General features: G+C 43.6%; 1 protein-coding gene across 2 annotated transcripts in view; it reads left to right on the top strand.

Annotated features, from left to right (window-relative positions):
* LOC122554081 (rab GTPase-activating protein 1-like) overlaps positions 1-18,477 on the top strand; it is a 496,968-nt gene that overhangs the window by 323,263 nt on the left and 155,228 nt on the right. For both annotated transcript variants that reach the window (XM_087990933.1, XM_087990934.1), the window contains exon 14: positions 13,826-13,939. In XM_087990933.1, coding sequence (XP_087847059.1) covers positions 13,826-13,939 — 114 coding nt within the window. The remainder of the gene's footprint in view (positions 1-13,825; positions 13,940-18,477) is intronic.

The raw sequence follows: 18,477 nt of genomic DNA, 5'->3' as shown, positions 1-18,477 counted from the left end.
CAGACAGTTGCCTGAGGCTGGAATCGAACTTGGATCCCTGGCGCTGTGAGGCAGCAGTGCTAACCACTAAGCCACTGTGTCACTCTTGATCTATCATTATCCCCTTCAATATTTACTTCAAATCAAACATGAATTATGAAACTATTACTGTAACGTTCTCCCACAGATACCGCCTCCACCTATCTAGATTGGTTGTATGAGATTATACATAACTGCCTCGACAGTCTTTCTTATATTAGTACGACCCATAAAGTTCTCTCTTATCATTGATTTCATCCTTAATGACTGAGGATGCTTGTGTAAAGCACAAACAATGCAATAGATCAATGGACCTGAATGGCTTCTTTCTGTGCTTTAGAATTCTGTGCATTATATCTTTAAAGGGGCTAGCTTACTGCATATTGTAAAAATGAAATGTTTTGTGTGAACATGTACATATTGGAAAGGTTGTGTTTTGTTTTGATGGCTGGGTATCATTTATTTGCCTGGCTGGCCACATTATAACATGTTCAACTCAAAACAGGTTTGTTTTTCAAGTTGGCTATTTCTGTGTATGTTGCTGACCCCAGTCCAGTGAGCGTAAATATCAAATGTGCAACCTTTTCTGGAACATTGCCGTTTCTCCGAACGAGCCAATGAAAGGAGAGGGGGTGGGTGGGTGGATGAATGGCATTTGGTCTGGGTCTCCCTCTTCGTGATTTGCCCCTTGCAGCATCCTCTTTCAAACCTTCTTTATTTAAAGCCCAGGGGAATTGAAATGCAATTTGTGCTAGTTTGGCAGAAATGCCTTCCTTGAGTGCATTTGAAATAGATGAGCTGGATTGCGGTTTGAGGAATGTGACAGTGATAATCTATCACTTCGACTCATTAACTCAGTAACACATAAACCTATCACTTGCATGAAGTTTAATCTCTACATGATTGAACATAGATGCTGCCTCTTCTCTCACTGCAGAGCTCCTTTATCTGGGTTTTCCCTTGCCTCTTCATCAACTGTACCAGAGCCAGAAACTTCAGATACCTTCTCCAAGTAAAGAGCAAGATAACCCTGTATTCTGTACATTCCCTTTCATTAATTCAGCATACCCCAAATTCCTACAGTCAATTGAGTATTTTGTGTTTGGTCACGGCTGAAATTTGGGAAGCATGATAGCTACTTGCATGATGCGTGTGCTACAAAACATAATAACCTGCTTCTCGATGTTGCTGGCAAGGTAAATACCAGTCAGGCGGATTCCCCTGTGTATTTTCAAACAGTGTGAGATCTCTTACATTTGCCTCGGAAGGCGGAGAAGGCATCAGTTAAATGTCTGTTGGGAAAGGCAAGCAGTGCTGCACTCCCTCAGCACCACTCTGAAACATCAGGCTCGATTATATATTTGAACCGAGGGAGTGGGGGTGCAAACTCACAGCCTGCTATCTCAGAGGTGAGAATGCCAATTCCTGACTGAGCTGTAGCAAGCACCAAAAAGCATTCTTCAGCTTTGACCTTGTGCCCTTGGATTGTTACTGGATATTAGGCTCAAACTGGCTCTAACCTCATTCAGAATTCAAGCATGTCATGAATCATCAGAGACCAGGAAGGAGAAGGATACTCTGTCTTATTTTGTTCTCAATGTCTGTGCTACTTTGGCCAATTGAAAGGCTTCGCCACTTCGATCAGCTCACTGAAATGTCAAATATGTTGCTTGTATGATGGTCTGCACCTCTGGGGTCATTTCATTTTTCTCTGCAACCTTCCTGTGCCATGCAATGTTGTCTTTCACACCTTCCATCCTCACCCCTTCCTTTAACCGCTCACACTCTCCCCGAACCAATACGGCAAAAGAGTGCAGATGTTGGAAATGCTTTGCTGGTGAGGCTGAAATTCTTGTTATCTCTAAGTTGTCTATTTCCATGTGCTCCTGAGAAGAATGTCCCACCTTCCATAAATGCATGCTCGTACAAAACACTATCTTCATATGCTAACTCACATCATGTTTCATTCATTCAATCGTTCCCTATGCTCACAGACCTTAATTGGCTCCTGTTAAGCACTACTTTGATTTTAAAATTTTTACTGTGGTTTTCTCTCAATATCTTTACCTTCTCCCTATCTCTGTAATTTCATCCTACCTCTCAACTCTTCCAACTCTCTCCACTCCTTTTATTCTAGTCTCTTCAGCATACCCGATTTTAATTGCTTCATCATTTTTGGCATGTCTTCAGTGTCCAATACTGGAATTCCCTTTTTACGCTTCTCAGCCTCTCTATGCCACTCTTTTCAGCTTTAAGAGACTCCCGAAAACCTACCTGTGGATGAAGCCGTTCATTATCTAACTACATAGCTCCTATGTCCACCTTGTTGTAAAATTTGATTTTGTTTTAAGATATACGAACAGAATTAGGCCATTCAGCCCATCTATATTTCTCCACCATTCGATCACGGCTGATACGTTTCTCAATCTCATTCTCCTGTAACCCTTGATACCCTTCCTAATCAAGAACCAGCTATCTCTGTCTTAAATCTAGATTAGATTACTTACAGTGTGGAAACAGGCCCTTTGGCCCAACAAGTCCACACCGACCCGCCGAAGCGCAACCCACCCAGATCCATTCCCCTACATTTACCCCTTCACCTAACACTACGGGCAATTTAGCATGGCCAATTCACCTAACCTGCACATCTTTGGATTGTGGGAGGAAACCGGAGCACTTGGACGAAACCCACGCAGACACGGGGAGAATGTGCAAACTCCACACAGAGAGTCGCCTGAGGCGGGAATTGAACCCGGGTCTTTGGCGCTGTGAGGCAGCAGTGCTAACCACTGTGCCACCGTGCCGAACATGCCTGAACCACAGACAGTGCATTCCATATCAAAACCACTTGCTATGTGGAAAGGTTTCTCTCCAGATGCCTTCACTTTTCAAACAAGAAAAATATTTAATTCTAAGCCTTCTCAATCTACTCAATAATACAGTCAATCCTTGAGCCACATGTTTACCCCTTTAATCTTGTTGATCCTATGCCACTTTGCTCAATAATTCACACATTATTACCTTTTTAAATGAGTCCCTAGCTGCTCATATTCCATCAGCAGAACCTCTTTCCTCTTTCTCACTTTTTGGTTGATACCTGTGTGGGGAATGACAAATGAATCATTGCCCACCCATCCAAGTGCCTCTGCAGACCTTTAAGCCAAAAGGGGAAAGTTTAAAGGGAGTGTGAGGGGCAAGTTTTTCACAAAACTTGAGGAGCCAGAGGAGGTGGTAGAAGCAGATACAATAGCAATGTTCGAAAGGAATCGTGACAGGTGCAGGAAATAGAGGGATACAGATCGTGTAGAAGTAAAAGGTCTTTAATTTTAGAAAGCATCATGTTTCAGCGCAGGCATGGTGAGTCGAATGGCCTATTCCTCAGCTGTACTGTTCTTTATTTTTTCCTCAAGGTGGAGGACGCTACCACCCTGCCACAAGATGCTCTTTCTAAATATGCTTCACAAATTTGTTTGTCCACATTGCACAAGGGCCATGCTAATCTTGCCAGTTTTAGAATACTTGCTGCCCAAGCAACCTTTGACCTGGTTTCTGAACTACAATGCTTCAATCAAAAGTACTTGATTGACTACAAAGCAGTTTGATCATTATGTTGTCATCAAAGGTGCCATATAAATTCAGATCCTTTCCTGCCTAACATCAATATTCCTTAGCTTACATCTGCATTCCACATTGAACCATTCACAAAATTGAGAGATTTAAAATTTGTTTGAATATAGGTATTTGCCATTTGATACAACAGTGGCGGACTCTCCATTTTACGATATGGACTATGATATTCTCTGAACTTTTAATTAAGATACATCCTCCAGCTTACACCGGGCTTGCTATTATTTGTTGTGTGTCCCCTCTTACATCTTACTGTAAATCTGTCATTGTCATGGAGAAAATATAGAGAATCACCAGGAGACGTAGAGAGTTCTTCAAGAAGTAGGTATTTTATTTGCAAACAAAAAACCGTGACACTGAGAAAGCAGATTCCCGAATGCCCACAATCCTCAGGGTCCGTGGATTTTTTTTTAATCCTATTTCTGTTAGCTTATCAGCACGTCCAACTATATTAGTCAATATAGTGATATTGACTATATCAATAAGTCAGTGATGTTAGCTCCCATTATCTCTTTAGTTGTACATTCTACTTAATGTTATTCTAATGTCACGGTTAGATATTTATTGCTAACTCTGTTGCAGTGATCTTCCATTCCAGGCTAACCTGTCATGATAGATATTTAGCTATTCCATCTATTACAATAGTCTTCGGTTTCAAGCTGACTCTACTAACTATTAATTAGGTATTTTAATATCATGTCCCAAATATTTATTGTCCCAATCTTGTCACAATGATACTTCATAGAGAAACTTGCTTTATTACTTGTGCTATCTCATCTCGCCATAGTGACCTTTCAGTCTTAACCTTACTCTGTTGATTGGTGTAAGAATGTTCCACTATTCTTATCCCATCCTGTCTTCCACACACCACAGATTGCTAGTGGTCTTCATGCTTTAACCCTTCCCATGCTTTCATGTTCTTTATTTTCCATATCATATGCTGGTGAGACTTCCCAAACCACACTGTCTTGCAGGGCAACTGAAGCAATCCTGTTGTCCTGCAGATTAGGCTCGTTAACACAGAAGTTTCCTGTCACTTCCAGTCACATATGCAGCTGAGATCTGGATTCTGTAGTTTGTTGCCACGTGTAACATCTGAGAGAGTGGCAGTGTAGCCCATGATGGTGAGTGTACACAACACCGGGTTATAGTCCAACAGGTTTAATTGGAAGCACTAGCTTTCGGAGCGCCGCTCCTTCATCAGGTGGTTGTGGAGGATACAATTGTAAGGCACAGAATTTATAGCAAAAGTTTGCAGTGTGATGTAACTGAAATTATACATTGAAAAATATCTTGATTGTTTGTTGAGTCTCTCATCTGTTAGAATGGCCACGATAGTTTCACTGCTTTCACATGTAAATCACAAAACTTTTTTTAAGTTACATTCTCAGGTTAACTGTAACAAATGGTGTCAGCCCAGATAAGATGTTGAAGGTGTTAGCCCCCTGTGTTCCCTGTCTGTGCCATAATATTTAGGCTGATTCTAATCTGAAAAGTGAGTTAACAGAGTCTTACATGGATTCATGCAGTTTTTGAGCAGAGTACAATGTAATTCTCAAGTAAACTCTGCAACTTTGTTCAAAAACTGGGCTTCGGAATGTTTCTCTCGCAGGATCCATTCCTGAATCTGTGAGACACCACCCTCATTCTCCCTGTGTTGTGTGTCTCCTTTTGGTGTGTGCACTCCAGTGATACTACCTCTTTCTCTCGGCAGGGGAGGCATATTTGCCACAGCTGATCTTCTGCAGGTGAAATGCCTTAGCCCCACATCACCGGCAAAATATGTGGGTCTTGTTTACCAAGTGATGGTATTTTCACTGTGTGCCAAGCTGCCTTACTAATCCATTTACAAAGGCCAAGTAATTGTAGATTCATTAAAACGAGCTTGCCAGAAGCTTTCCATCTGAGATTCCTGTCAGCTTAACAGTGACTGTGCTGATGTTATGATAGCTCATTAAAGTAATAAGAAAATTAATGCGCTAATAGCAGAGATCTTCGTCAGTGCTCATTTAATAAGTTTAAATTGGACACTCTGAGCTTTATAGGGTAGAGTCTGGACAGTGTGTACTCTGACAGGAATGTGGTTGAATTCTCTGCCTACTCAGGAGAGAATCTTCTTTGTGAGTGGGCGTTGACTTGATAAAAAGTCACAGATCCCATTCTCACTAACTCTTCTTAAAGACTCTGAAACCCTTGACGTTTCATACAGACACCATCTTCCACCTTACAGACACAACTGACCACTCAGCCACTGTACAGACATGACTGACCCCCCACTGACCCCTGATTTGGACATGACAGATCCCCCACTGACCCCTGATTTGGACATGACTAACCACTTAACCCTTGTGTAGACACAACTGACCACTGACCTGTTGTGCAGATATGACTGACCACTGATCCCTTGTACAGACACGACTGACCACTGATCCCTTGTACAGACATGACTGACCACTGACCCCTTTTATGGACACCATTGACCATTGACCTCATTTACAGACATGACTGACCACCGACCTCTTGTACAGACACAACTGACCACTGACCTCTTACAAAGACACGATTAACCACTGTGACTGTAGAGATCTCATTGCTTCCCACCTGAGGCTGACTGGGGTGATGTGTCTGAGAGACTCCCAGAGACGGGAAGCAGGATGAAGAGGGATTGAAATTGTTGTGGCTGGGGTAAATGGTGAGGCAGTGTCAATGGCAGCCTGGTACATGACAGACATTGGTTTTCCTCAAGGGGGCATTGGAAATGCTGCGGGACCTTTAGATTCTCAAGCAAATGCCAAACATGTTCCTATGAATTCTTACTATGGCCTTCTCAGTCTCTGGGTGCACTAGGTTCTGAAACATAGAACAGTACAGCACACTACAGGCCTTTCAGCCCTCGATATTATGCCACCTTTTATCCTACTCTCCGATTAAACTAACCTACAGACCCTACATTTGCTGTCATTCTTATGCCTTTCCAAGAGTCATTAAATGTCCCTTATGTATCTGACTGTCCTCCCACCGCTGGCAGTGCATTCCACGCACCCACCACTCTCTGTGTAAAGAACCTATTTCTGACATCTCGCTTAAACCTGTCTCCAATCACCTTAAAGTTATGGCTCCTCATGATAGCCATTTCTGCCCTGGGAAAAAGTCTCTGGCTATCCATTCTATCTCTGCCTGTCATCATCTTGATTCGGAGATGCCGGTGTTGGACTGGGGTGTACAAAGTTAAAAATCACACAACACCAGGTTATAGTCCAACAGGTTTAATTGGAAGCACACTAGCTTTCGGAGCGACGCTCCTTCATCAGGAGCGTCGCTTCGAAAGCTAGTGTGCTTCCAATTAAACCTGTTGGACTATAACCTGGTGTTGTGTGATTTTTAACTTTGTCATCATCTTGTACACCTCTATATCAAGTCACCTCTCATCCTTCTTCGCTCCAATGAGAAAAGCCCTACCCCTCAACCTTTCTTCATAAGACATGTCCTCCAGTCCAGGCAGCATCCTGGTAAATCTCCTCTGTACCCTCTCTAAAGCTTCCACATCTTTCCTATAATGAGGTGACAGAACTGGATACAATATTCCAAGTGTGGTCTAATCAGAGTTTTATAGAGCTGCAGCACAATCTTACAACTCTAAAACTCACTCCCCCTGCTGATGACAGCCAGCACACCATACGCCTTCTTAACAACCCTAACAACTTGAGTGGCAACTTTGAGGGATCTATGAACATGGACCCCAAGATCCCTCTGTTCCTCCACAGTGCCAAAAATCCTATCTTTAATCTGCATTCAAATTCAACCTTCCAAAATGAATCACTTCACACTTTTCCAGGTTGAACTTCATCTTCCACTTATCAGCCCAGCTCTGAATCCTGTCAATGTCCCATTGCAACCTTCAACAGCCCTCCACACTATCCACCACACCTTTGGAAGGTTGGCCTTCCTGTCATCAGCAAGCTTACTAACCCACCCTTCGACTTCCTCATCCAAGTCATTTATAAAAATCACGAACAGCAGAGATCGCAGAACAGATGCCTGTGGAATATCACAGATCTCCGAGCTCCAGGCTGAATACTTTCCATCTACTACCACCCAATCCTGTATCAAGACAGCCAAATTTCCCTGGATCCCATGCTTCCTTACTTTCTGAATGAGCCTACCATGGGGAAACTTGTCAAATGCCTTGCTAAAATCCATATACTCCACATCCACTGCTCTACTTTCATCAATCTGTTTTGTCACATCCTCAAAGAATTCGTTAAGGCTTGTGAGGCATGACCTGCCCCTCACAAAGCCATACTGACTATCTCTAATTAAGCTATGCTTTTTCAAATAATCATAAATCTTGTCTCTCAGAATCGTCTCCTAAACTCTGCCCACCACTGATGTAAAACTGACTGGTCTGTAATTCTTAGGATTATCCCTATTCTCTTTCTTGAACAGGGAAATGACATTTGTCACCCTCCAATCATTTGGCACTACTCCAGTGGCAGTGAGGATACAAAGATCATTGCCAAAGGCACAGCAATCTCTTCCCTCACTTCCTGCAGTAATCTTGGGTATATCGTGTCTGGGCTGAAAATGTGTTGCTGGAAAAGCACAGCAGGTCAGGCAGCATCCAGGGAACAGGAGAATCGATGAGATTCTCCTGTTCCCTGGATGCTGCCTGACCTGCTGCGCTTTTCCAGCAACACATTTTCAGCTCTGATCTCCAGCATCTGCAGACCTCACTTTCTCCTATATCCTGTCTGGCCCAAGGGACTTATCTATCCTAATGATTTTCAAAATTTCCAGATCATCCTCCTCCTTAACATCAATCTATTCAAACCTATCAGCCTGTTTCACGCTGCCATCACAAACAACAACTTTCCTCTCACTATAGAACACTGAAGCAAAGTATTCATTAAGGGCCTCCCCTACTACCTCCAACTCCAGGCACAAGTTCCCTCCACTATCACTGATTGGTCCTACCCTCACTCTGGCCATCCTCTTGTTCCTCGCATAAGTGTAGAACAACTTAGGGCTTTTCTTAATCATAGTCACCAAGGCTTTTATATGCCTCCTCCTCGCTCTCCTAAGTCCATTCTTCAGTTCCTTCCTGACTACCTTGTAATCCTCCGGAGCCCTGTCTGATCCTTGCTTTCTCAACCCTAAGTAAGCTTCCTTCTTCCTCTTGACTAGATGTTCCACATCCCTTGTCTCCCAAGGTTCTTTCATCCTACCATGCCTACCCTGCCTCAGTGGGACAGACCTATCCAGCACTTGTAGCAAGTGCTCCCAAAATAACCTCCACATTTCTGTCGTGCATTTCCCCGAGAATATCTGCTCCCAATTTATGCTGTACAGTTCCTGCCCAATAGCATTGTAATTCCCCCTCCCACAATTAAATACTTTCCCCATACCATCTGCTCCTATCCCTGTCCTTGACTGTAGTAAAGGTCATGGAGTTATGATCAATTTCACGGAAATGCTCTCCCATCGTGAGATCTGTCACCTGACCTGGTTCATTGCCAAGAACCAAATCCAATATGGCCTCCCCTATAGTCGGCCTATCTATATTTTGAGTCAGGAATCCTTCCTGGACACACCAACAAAATCTGCTCCATCCAAACTATTTGCAGTAAGGAAATTCCAATCAATATTAGGGAAGTTGAAGTCACCCATGACGACAAACCTGTTCCTCTGCACCTTTCCAAAATCTTCCTCCCAATCTGCTCCTCCATGTATCTCTGTTGCTATTGGGAATCTATAGAAAACTCCGAATAAAGTGACTGCTCCTTTCCTGTTTCTGACTTCCACCCATACTGACTCTGTAGGCTAACCCTCCTTGAAGACCTCCCTTTCTGCAGCTGTGATACTCTCCCTAATTAGCAATGCCACTCCTCCGTCTCTTTTACCTCCCTCCCTATACCTTTTGAAACATCTAAACCCTGGAATGTCCAACAACCATTCCTGCCCCTGTGATATCCAAGTCTCCGTCATAGCCACAACTTCGTAGCTCTAAGTTCATCACCCTTCATCCTGACACGTCTTGCATTAAAATAGACACACTTCAACCCATCACACTGACTGCAACTTTGCCTTCTCAACTGTATATCCTTCCTCACAGACTCTCTGCATGCTGTATCTGCCTGTTCACCAACTACCATATCCTCTGATCTGTAGCTCCGGTTCCCAACGCCCTGTTAAACTAGTTTAAACCCTCCTGAAGAGCTCTAGCAAACCTCCTGCCCAGGATATTGGCGCCCCTCCAGTTCAGGCGCAATCTGCCCTCCTTGTATAGGTCCCCCCCCTCCCCAGAAGGTATCCCAATGATCCACATCTGAAGCTCTGTCTCCTACACCAGCCATGCAACTATGTCTTCAGCTGCACTCGCTCTCTGTTCCTAGCTTCACTAGTTTGTGACACCGGTAGCAATCCTGAGATTACTACTCTGCTTGTCCTGCCTTTTAGTTTCCGACCTAATTCTCTATATTCACTTGTCAGATCTTCATCCTTTTTCCTAGCTATGTCATTGATACCAATGTGTACCACAAATCCTGTAAACTAAATCCGAGACATCCCTGTCTTTGGCACCCGGGAGGCAACATACCATTCAGAAGTCTCATTTGCGACCACTACTGAATTCCCTATGACTATCCCTGTCCTTTTCTACCCCCTTCCCATTTGAGCCACAGAATGAGGCTCAGTGCTCAAGATCTGGCTTTCCCTTGGTAGGTCACTTCCCCCCCCATCAGTATCCAAAGCGGCATGCTTATTATTGAGGGGAATAGCTACAGGGATGACTGCACTGACTGCCTGTGCCCTTTTCCTCTCTTGACGGCCACCCAGCTACCTTTATCCTGTAACTTAGGTGTGAAATACCTCCCTACAACTCCTCTCTGTCACCCCCTCAGCCTCCCGAATGATCAGCTCCAGCTCCAGTTCCCTAACACGGTCTGTGAGGAGCTGGAATTGGCTGCACTTCTCATAGGTGAAGTCAGCGGGCACGCTAGTGGTGACCCTTACCTCCCACATCCTGCAAGAGGAGCACGTGACTGCCCTAGGTTCCATCCCTTCGGCTCTAAATTGCCAGAAGATTTGAAAAAATCTTTACCGTACCAACCCTCCCCACAGAGTGTTTTGTTTTTGGTTAGAGGAGGAGGATGGGTAGGAGACACTTGACATGTAGTGTTTCCGGTTTAGCCGCTGCCCGAATATATCCGTTCACTTAGTTGTGTTAATATGTGACTACTGACTTTAGAGTACACACCACTTTCGTATTGACGAGGCCCTGGTCTCACTCTTGCGGAGAGGCAGGAATTCAAACAGAGTCAGCAGTGATGTGCCCGTCATTCAACCTGCTTCCCCTCCTCCAGAACCAGAGCTGGTAAAAATATGAATCAGACTAATACGTTCAATAGGGAATTGAATAACGGCAGCTTTAGTTGAGTGTGGAACATAGTGAAGAGGTTATGGAATAGTTTGCACTTGTTGGTTGAGTGGCCTCTTTCTGTGCTGCTAAATTCCATGCAATGGTGTCTAATCTTCGTGGGAATAGTTGAGGTGAGATCCTCATTATACTGTGCATGGCATAAATTTGTTCGATGTTCTTTTTCAAATTTCATTTAATTCTTGGACTATAGATCTCACTCTGTCAGTGCAGTACATTTGAATTTGCACTTTGTAAAACATCCGCTCTGACCTGTGCGGTTTCGCTATGGTACCAGTACCTGTGGCTTGAACACGAATTAACAGATGAACGTTGAGGTCTACCTGCTGTTCTCTTCCCCAGTCCCACCAGCTGCTAATTCCATGTGGCTTCTTGTGTGTGGAGCTCCACCTGTTGGTGTGAGAGAATAATCACAAGTTTTAAAATTTAAATACAGAAATTTGGGGCAGAATTTACTGCTTTAGATTTTCTCTGTATGTTCATATAATATATTTGCAGGGTCAAATGTCAGCTCCCAGCCTGAATTTTCCAAAGGTCCAGCAGCTTCTAACCCATGACCACTTCTATCTAGAAGGGCAAGGGCAGCGGATACATGGGAACACTCCCTCAAAGCCGCTTGCTATCCTGGCCTGGAAATATTTCACAGTTTTGCTGGGTCAAAATCCTGGCGGTCTCTTGCAAACAGAACAAAAGCTGCACATGTATCTGAAATGCTGTAAGACCTGGACAATATTCAGCTTTGAGCTGATAAATGGCAAATATTTCTCATCCCACACAGAGCCAGGCAATGACCTAAAGACTGCAGTGATTCAATAAGATATGTCACCACCATCCTTTGTAGGGCAGTTGGTACGGGCAATAAATGCTGGCTCAGCCAATGATACCCGCATCCGATGAACAAGTGAAATAAAAAGTGGGGACGGAGAGCGGGAGATATTGGGGACAGCAGATCAGACAGTGATTGGGAGTGGGAATCAGACAGGGACTGGGAGAGATTGGGGACAGAGGCAATTGGATAGGGAGTGGGAGAGATTGGGGACAGAGAGAATCAGACAGGGGAATGGGAGTGATTGGGGACAGAGGCAATCAGACATGGGAAAGGGAGTGATTGGGGGCGGAGGGAATTGGACAGGGGAATGGGAGATGCAGGACAGAGGGAATCAGACAGGAAAATGAGAGACTTAGGACAGAAGGAATCAGACAGAGGATTGGGAGACACTGGAAGCAGTGTGGATTAGGAATAGAGACAGGAAGTATTGGGGAGTGGGAGAGATTAGGAAGAACGACAGAATGAGGAGTGCAGAGATTTTGAAAGATGCAGTAGATCATGCTTGTCCTACCTTTTGGTATGTTGGGCCACTTTTCATTTTTTCACTCCATTGGTTGGGGGGTTTGCTCCATTGAGAATTTTCAGCAATGTAAGGTTTGGTCATGGACTAAACTTGGGTTGCTGTTTCTTTGATTTTCAAAGCAGTAAATCTGGCAATTTAATTAACTAATTAATAGAATTGGCCAGTAAAAATAGCAGTGCCAACTACTGAAACCTTTTGTTTTTGGGCCTTTCCAGTTATGGAGTAGAGTTAAACTTACAGACTAAGCCCCAAGCCCTGGTTGCTCGGGAAGTAGGTGGGGAATTGGGGCTGAGGTAAGGAGTTAGATTTAACCAATACTTCAGGAAACCTTAGAGGATAGCAGCCAGGTCTTTTCATGACTCTAAGCCTCTTTCCCCGACTCCTGCCAGATGACGATGATGTGCAGCCTTGTTTTTCCCCTCACCTAGCAAACCCACCTCCCACTGCGCAGGCTTCATGAAGCCACTCGCTGTCACAACTCACTGCTTCTTCGATCAGTGTCCACTTCTCTCCCATGTTTGCTGCTGATAAACTCGAGTAAGAACCTGCCTTTGATTAAAGCAGCATCTCCTGCACATACATTCATTTGTAGTCAGGACACTGATTGTAGTCCAGCTAGCAGCCTTTGGCAAGTCACACTGTGGTCCTCAGGCCATCCCATGGACAGGCCTGGATTAGAGGGGTAGACAGAGAAAGATTGAAAACATTACAAACTGTTGATTGTAAGGTCATTACAAACAGGCATGGGTGAAGAAATGCTCAGGTAAGATTGAGTGATATTGGAAGGTATAAGGGTGACTCAGTGGTTAGCTGCTGCTGTCTCTCAGTGCCAGGGACCCGGGTTCAATTCCACCTTTGGGCCTGAGGTGGGAATTAAATCGGGTCTCTGGTGCTGTGAGGCAGCAGTGCTAACCACTGTGCCACCGTGCCATGCTAAAATGCCCCATTATGTCCAGGAATGTGCAGGTTAATTGGATTGGCCATGGGAAATTGCTCAAATTGTCCAGGGATGTATAGATTAGGTGGATTTGCTGTGGGAAATGCAGGAATAGGATGCAGGGTGGGTCCGGGTGGGATGCTCTTCAGACAGTTGGTGCAGACGCGATGGGCTGAATGGCCTCTTTCCGCACTGTTGGGACTTTGTGATTCTAGAGATCCAATGAAGGTCAGACTGAGTGGAAAAAAGAGATGTTGTGGGGTAAAAGGGCTGAACACAGGACATGGTGTCAAAATGAAGAGACAGCAAACAATGAAAGGATTCTTTGAACAGTGCTCCACAAGATTTTTGAGTAATATGTTAAAAACTGTGCATAGTGCACATACTCCCTGTCAATCATACTTATTTCTTATTGTAAATCGCACAATGTTTAATTTATTTCTATTCTTCATACAGGATTCCATTCAGGAAAATGTCATTACCCGTGATATTAATCGGACTTTCCCAGCCCACGATTATTTCAAGGACACTGAGGGGGATGGACAAGATTCGTTGTACAAGATCTGTAAGGTAGGTTAATACAATTTGCTTCTGATGGAGATACGGTTGCAGGTAACTATGGCATGGAAACCCAGTGCATTGACCCACTTTGTGCTGTACATAATTCCTAACTGGTCCAAAAGCTGGTCCAGTTAGCTATATCTGCTTTTCTTCATCGACTGTTTGAAGAAGTGTAATTACTTAGTGTAAACTATGTTCAGACATTATTTGAAATTAACTAATGATGTAGATTGAAAGCCTTTATACTTGCAGTTCAGCAGTAGATATGTGTTTTTATGTGGGTGTGTTTATTTGGGCTGTGCATTGAAACTCTCAGCCCCTGTGTTTTTGTCAAATGTTGGTTGTGTTTAGAATTACACTGCGTGTGAAGGATCTATGTATAGAATTACACTGTTCCTTGTTTTTGTGTGAAGGTGCTGTGTAGAATTGACAGTCCCTGCATTTGTGATCCATGTACGGCATGACGTTGTTTTTGTGTCTGTGTCTGTGTATTGGCTATGTGTGGAATTACAATATTCCTGTTACATCCTCAGCCCTGCTTCCTTTAAAGGCTCTATCCTATTCGCCCAGTTTCTCTGTCTCTGTTGCATCTGTTCTGACGATCTACCTTTTGCAAGAGGGCCTCAGAAATGTCCATCTTTTTCCTCAGCTGTGTCCGACCAATCTCCCACACTTCTGTAGTCACCCCTTCTCTCCCCTCCCAAAACACCAATAGGGTCCATCTAATCCTCACTGTCTACCTCTCCAGTATCTGCATCCAAAGCATTATGCAACACAATTTATGCCATCTCCAATGGGATTCCACCAGATTTCTATAATTGAACTGTTGCTCTGTGTGTGTGTGTGTGTATTTGCTGTATCTGTGCCTTGTGTACAATTATATCTTCTGTGTTTCTCTATGTAGTGTGTATAGGGTTTCACAGGTAGATAAAGTGGACACTGAAAGTGGACAGTAAATACACATATTTCTCCTTGAGGTACGTTAGCAGTGTCCCTGGGAGGCCTGAATTCAAGTCCCACCTAATCCAGCGGTGTGTAATAACATCTCTGAACAGCTTGGTTAGAAATATCCAGAACTCAGCTTCTTAAAAACAAAATCCAATAGAAATAAGGTCCCTGGTGGGCAGTGCTTGTTCGTTGTTAGTTATGTAGTTGTTTAATTGGGTGATTTGATGATGAGTTTTCAAAGTTAAAAAATAGAGCTGGGTTCTGAAGGGTCTTGTTGCACAGTGGTATTGTACCTACCTTTTCCAGTTCAAGTCCCACTTGCTTCTGAGTTGTGTTATAACATGTCTGAACAGGTTGATTAAAACAAAAGCTGGATTCTTCTCTGGTTTGGGACTGGAGGCTGATTTTTGGACAAGAAAAGGAACAGAGTGGAAAGGTGGAAACTGTTGGGTGTGCTAAACTGTAGATTTACAGTAAACCCGTTGTAAGCCTCTGAAAGTCTTTTGCTGCTTGATTCAGCACATGGATATTGGTCTCTTTTGTCCAACCTTATTATATTTCCAACTTTTCCCAATCTTGATGAAAAGTTATTGACCTGAAATGCTAACACACTCTCTTCTTTTCTCTCTCTCACTCCGCTTCTTCACAGACAGTTCCTGACCTGTTGAGCATGTCCACCATGTTCTGTTTTTATTTCCCATTGTTATGCCATGAGGCAATCATTCCTTGTTTTAGGAGCATTGCACTGACTGGCCAGGAGGTGTCAGTTGGCCTGTCACATTCACATTAACCTGCACAGCAATATTGTCAGGAAGAAATAGAGTGTGAACATTTGGGAATAGAGGAACCCAAAAGATTTATCTTACATTTTAATGAAAGTTAATCGCTTAACATGGCAGTTGAATAGTGCTGCACAACTACAGCATGAAAATGCTGGGTTCCAATGGGGCGGCATGGTGGCTCATGGCTTAGTGGTTAGCACTGCTGCCTCACAGCGCCAGGAGCCCAAGTTCAATTCCTGCCTTGGGTGACTGACTGTGTGGAGTTTGCACATTCTCCTAGTGTCTGCGTGGGTTTCCTTCCACAATCCAAAGATGTGCAGGTTAGGTGTATTGGCCAAGCTAAATTGCCCCATAACCAGGGGTGAATATGGAGGATGGGTCTGGGTGGGTTACTCTTCGGAAGGTCAGTGTGGACTTGTTGGGCCAAAGGGCCTATTTCCATACTGTAGGGAATTTCATCTAAAAATCTAATCTAAAAGTATTGAATGTAGACTGGAAAATATATATATTCTTGAAGTTTATACATTCATGGAACAGAGTCACTTCTCTTGAAAAATCTATGATTTATATTCTTAAAATCAGCAAAGTGTTCTTGGTGACGAGGCAACTGGTCTAGAATATTAAAATACTAAAATAAGTGGGAACGCATCCTGTTTTTATAAACCACTCACCTCACTAGTCTGAAATTCATCCAGACTATAAAGGCACTGCAATGTTTTGTCTGTGTTACATACTTGCATTGTTAACATTGGCAAAGATACTATGGGATCGTTCCCTGGGATATTTCCTGGTCTTGGGAACTTCACCAGATAATGAATTTAAACGGGACTTGGGTAAGCACATGTAGGAGAAAAGGAGGATGTATTGATGGGATTAGATGGAGAGGGTGGGAGCTCATGTGAAGCAGAAACATTGGCGCGTATATGTTTGGGCAAATAGTATGTTCCGAAATTCTTCATAATCCTGTATAAAATGGGCATCGGGAGCCCAGAATATTCAGGTTATTGGAACCAAGGATGAGTCTTTCTGTGTATCATCATTCTCAGGGTTTGGATTTCATGGAACTTCAGTCAAAATTTAAGTTTATTAATTGTGCTGAGTTGTACACAGTTTCTGCTCCCATTCTACATACAAGAACTCCGTAGGTAATCGCGCCATCTTTATTCTGAACCATAAGTCTATAAAATATAGGAGCAAAATTAGGCCATTGGGTCCACAACTCTGTTCCGCCATTCGATCATGGCTGATAGATTTCTCAACCCCATTCTCCTGACTTCTCCCCATATCCCTTGATGTCTTTACCAATCAAGAATAAATCTATCACTGTCATAAATACACTCATTTACTTGATCTCCACAGCCTTCTGCAGCATTGAGTTCTACAGATTCACCACCCTCACACTAAAGAAATTCCTCCTCATTTCAGTTCTAAAGGGTGATCCCTTCATTCTGAGGCTGTGCCCTTGGGTCTTTGTCTCTTCTATTAGTGGAAATATCTTCTCTGTGTCCACGCTATCTGGCCTCTCAGTATTCTGTAAGTTACAATCAGATTCCACCCCCCTCTTCCCCAATCCTTCTAAGTTCGATTGAGTACAGTCCCAAAATCCTCAACCATTCCTCATATGATTGCTCTTGTATTCCAGCCCTGTTGAGATGAATGATAACCTTGCAACTGCCTATCCTAATCACTAACTAAACCTGCATGTTAACCTTAAGGACTCCCAAGTCCTTTTATGCTTTAGATTTCTGAAATCTTTCCCCATTTAAAAAATAGTCTGCATTTCAATTCTTCCTACTAAAGTGCATAACCTCACGCTTTCCCACAGTTATTCCATCTACCACTTCTTTGTCCACTCTCCTAGCTTGACAATTTCTTCTGCAATCTTCCCACTTCCTCAACACTGCCAGTCCCTCTTTCTGTGTTCGTGTCATCTGCAAATTTAGCAACAATGCCCTTAGTTCCTTCGTGTAGATTGTTAATGTAGGTGTGATCCCAACACTGACCCCTGTGGAACTCCACTAGTTGCTGACTGCTATCCTGACATAGACCCCTTTTTTCCCCAGTCTCTGCCTTCTGCCAGTCAGCCAATCCACTATCTAGGCCTGTACCTTGCCCCAACACTATGGGCTCTTATCTTATTTAGCAGCCTCCCATAAGGCTTTCTGGAAATTCAAACAGCTCATGCCCTATGGCCCTCCTTTGTCTAACTTGTTCATTACCTCCTCAAAGAATTTTACCAGATTTGTCAGACATGGACTTGCCTTGACAAAGCCATGCTGACTCTGCCCCATTTTACCATGCTCTTCCAAGCAATCTCATCCCTAATGATGAACTCTAAAATCTTACCAGTAACTGAGGTCAAGCTAACTGGCCGATAATGTTTTGTCTTCTGCCTCCCTACTTTCTTAAACAGGTGCGTTAGATTAGCCACTTGCCTGTCCTCTGGAGCCCTCTATCACTTCAGTGATTCCTGAAAGATAACCAGAAATACCTCCACAATCTGCTCAGCTATCTCCTTCACAACCCTGAGGTGTCATCTACTTTATGCATCTTCAGACCTTTTATCTTCCCCAGCACCTTCTCCTTAACGATGGCCACTATCCTCACATCTGCGCCCTGACTCTTTTGAAGGTCTGCTGGTGTCTTCCACTGTGAAGACTGATTGTATCTGTTCAGTTCCTCTGCCCTTCCTTTGTTCCCCATTACTACTTCTGTGGTCTCATTTTCCAATGGTCCAATGTCCACTTTTGCCTCTCTCTTACCTTTTCTATATCTCAAAAATCTCTTGCAATCTTCTTTTATACTACTAGCTAGCTT

The sequence above is a fragment of the Chiloscyllium plagiosum genome, unplaced genomic scaffold (assembly GCF_037043375.1).
Source record: "Chiloscyllium plagiosum isolate Xiang-an unplaced genomic scaffold, Cpla_swu_hap1 HiC_scaffold_9, whole genome shotgun sequence".
In the NCBI taxonomy this organism is placed as follows: domain Eukaryota; kingdom Metazoa; phylum Chordata; class Chondrichthyes; order Orectolobiformes; family Hemiscylliidae; genus Chiloscyllium; species Chiloscyllium plagiosum.
The sequence above is the reverse complement of the archived record's forward strand: the minus strand, read 5'-3'. Positions and strand labels throughout refer to the sequence as shown.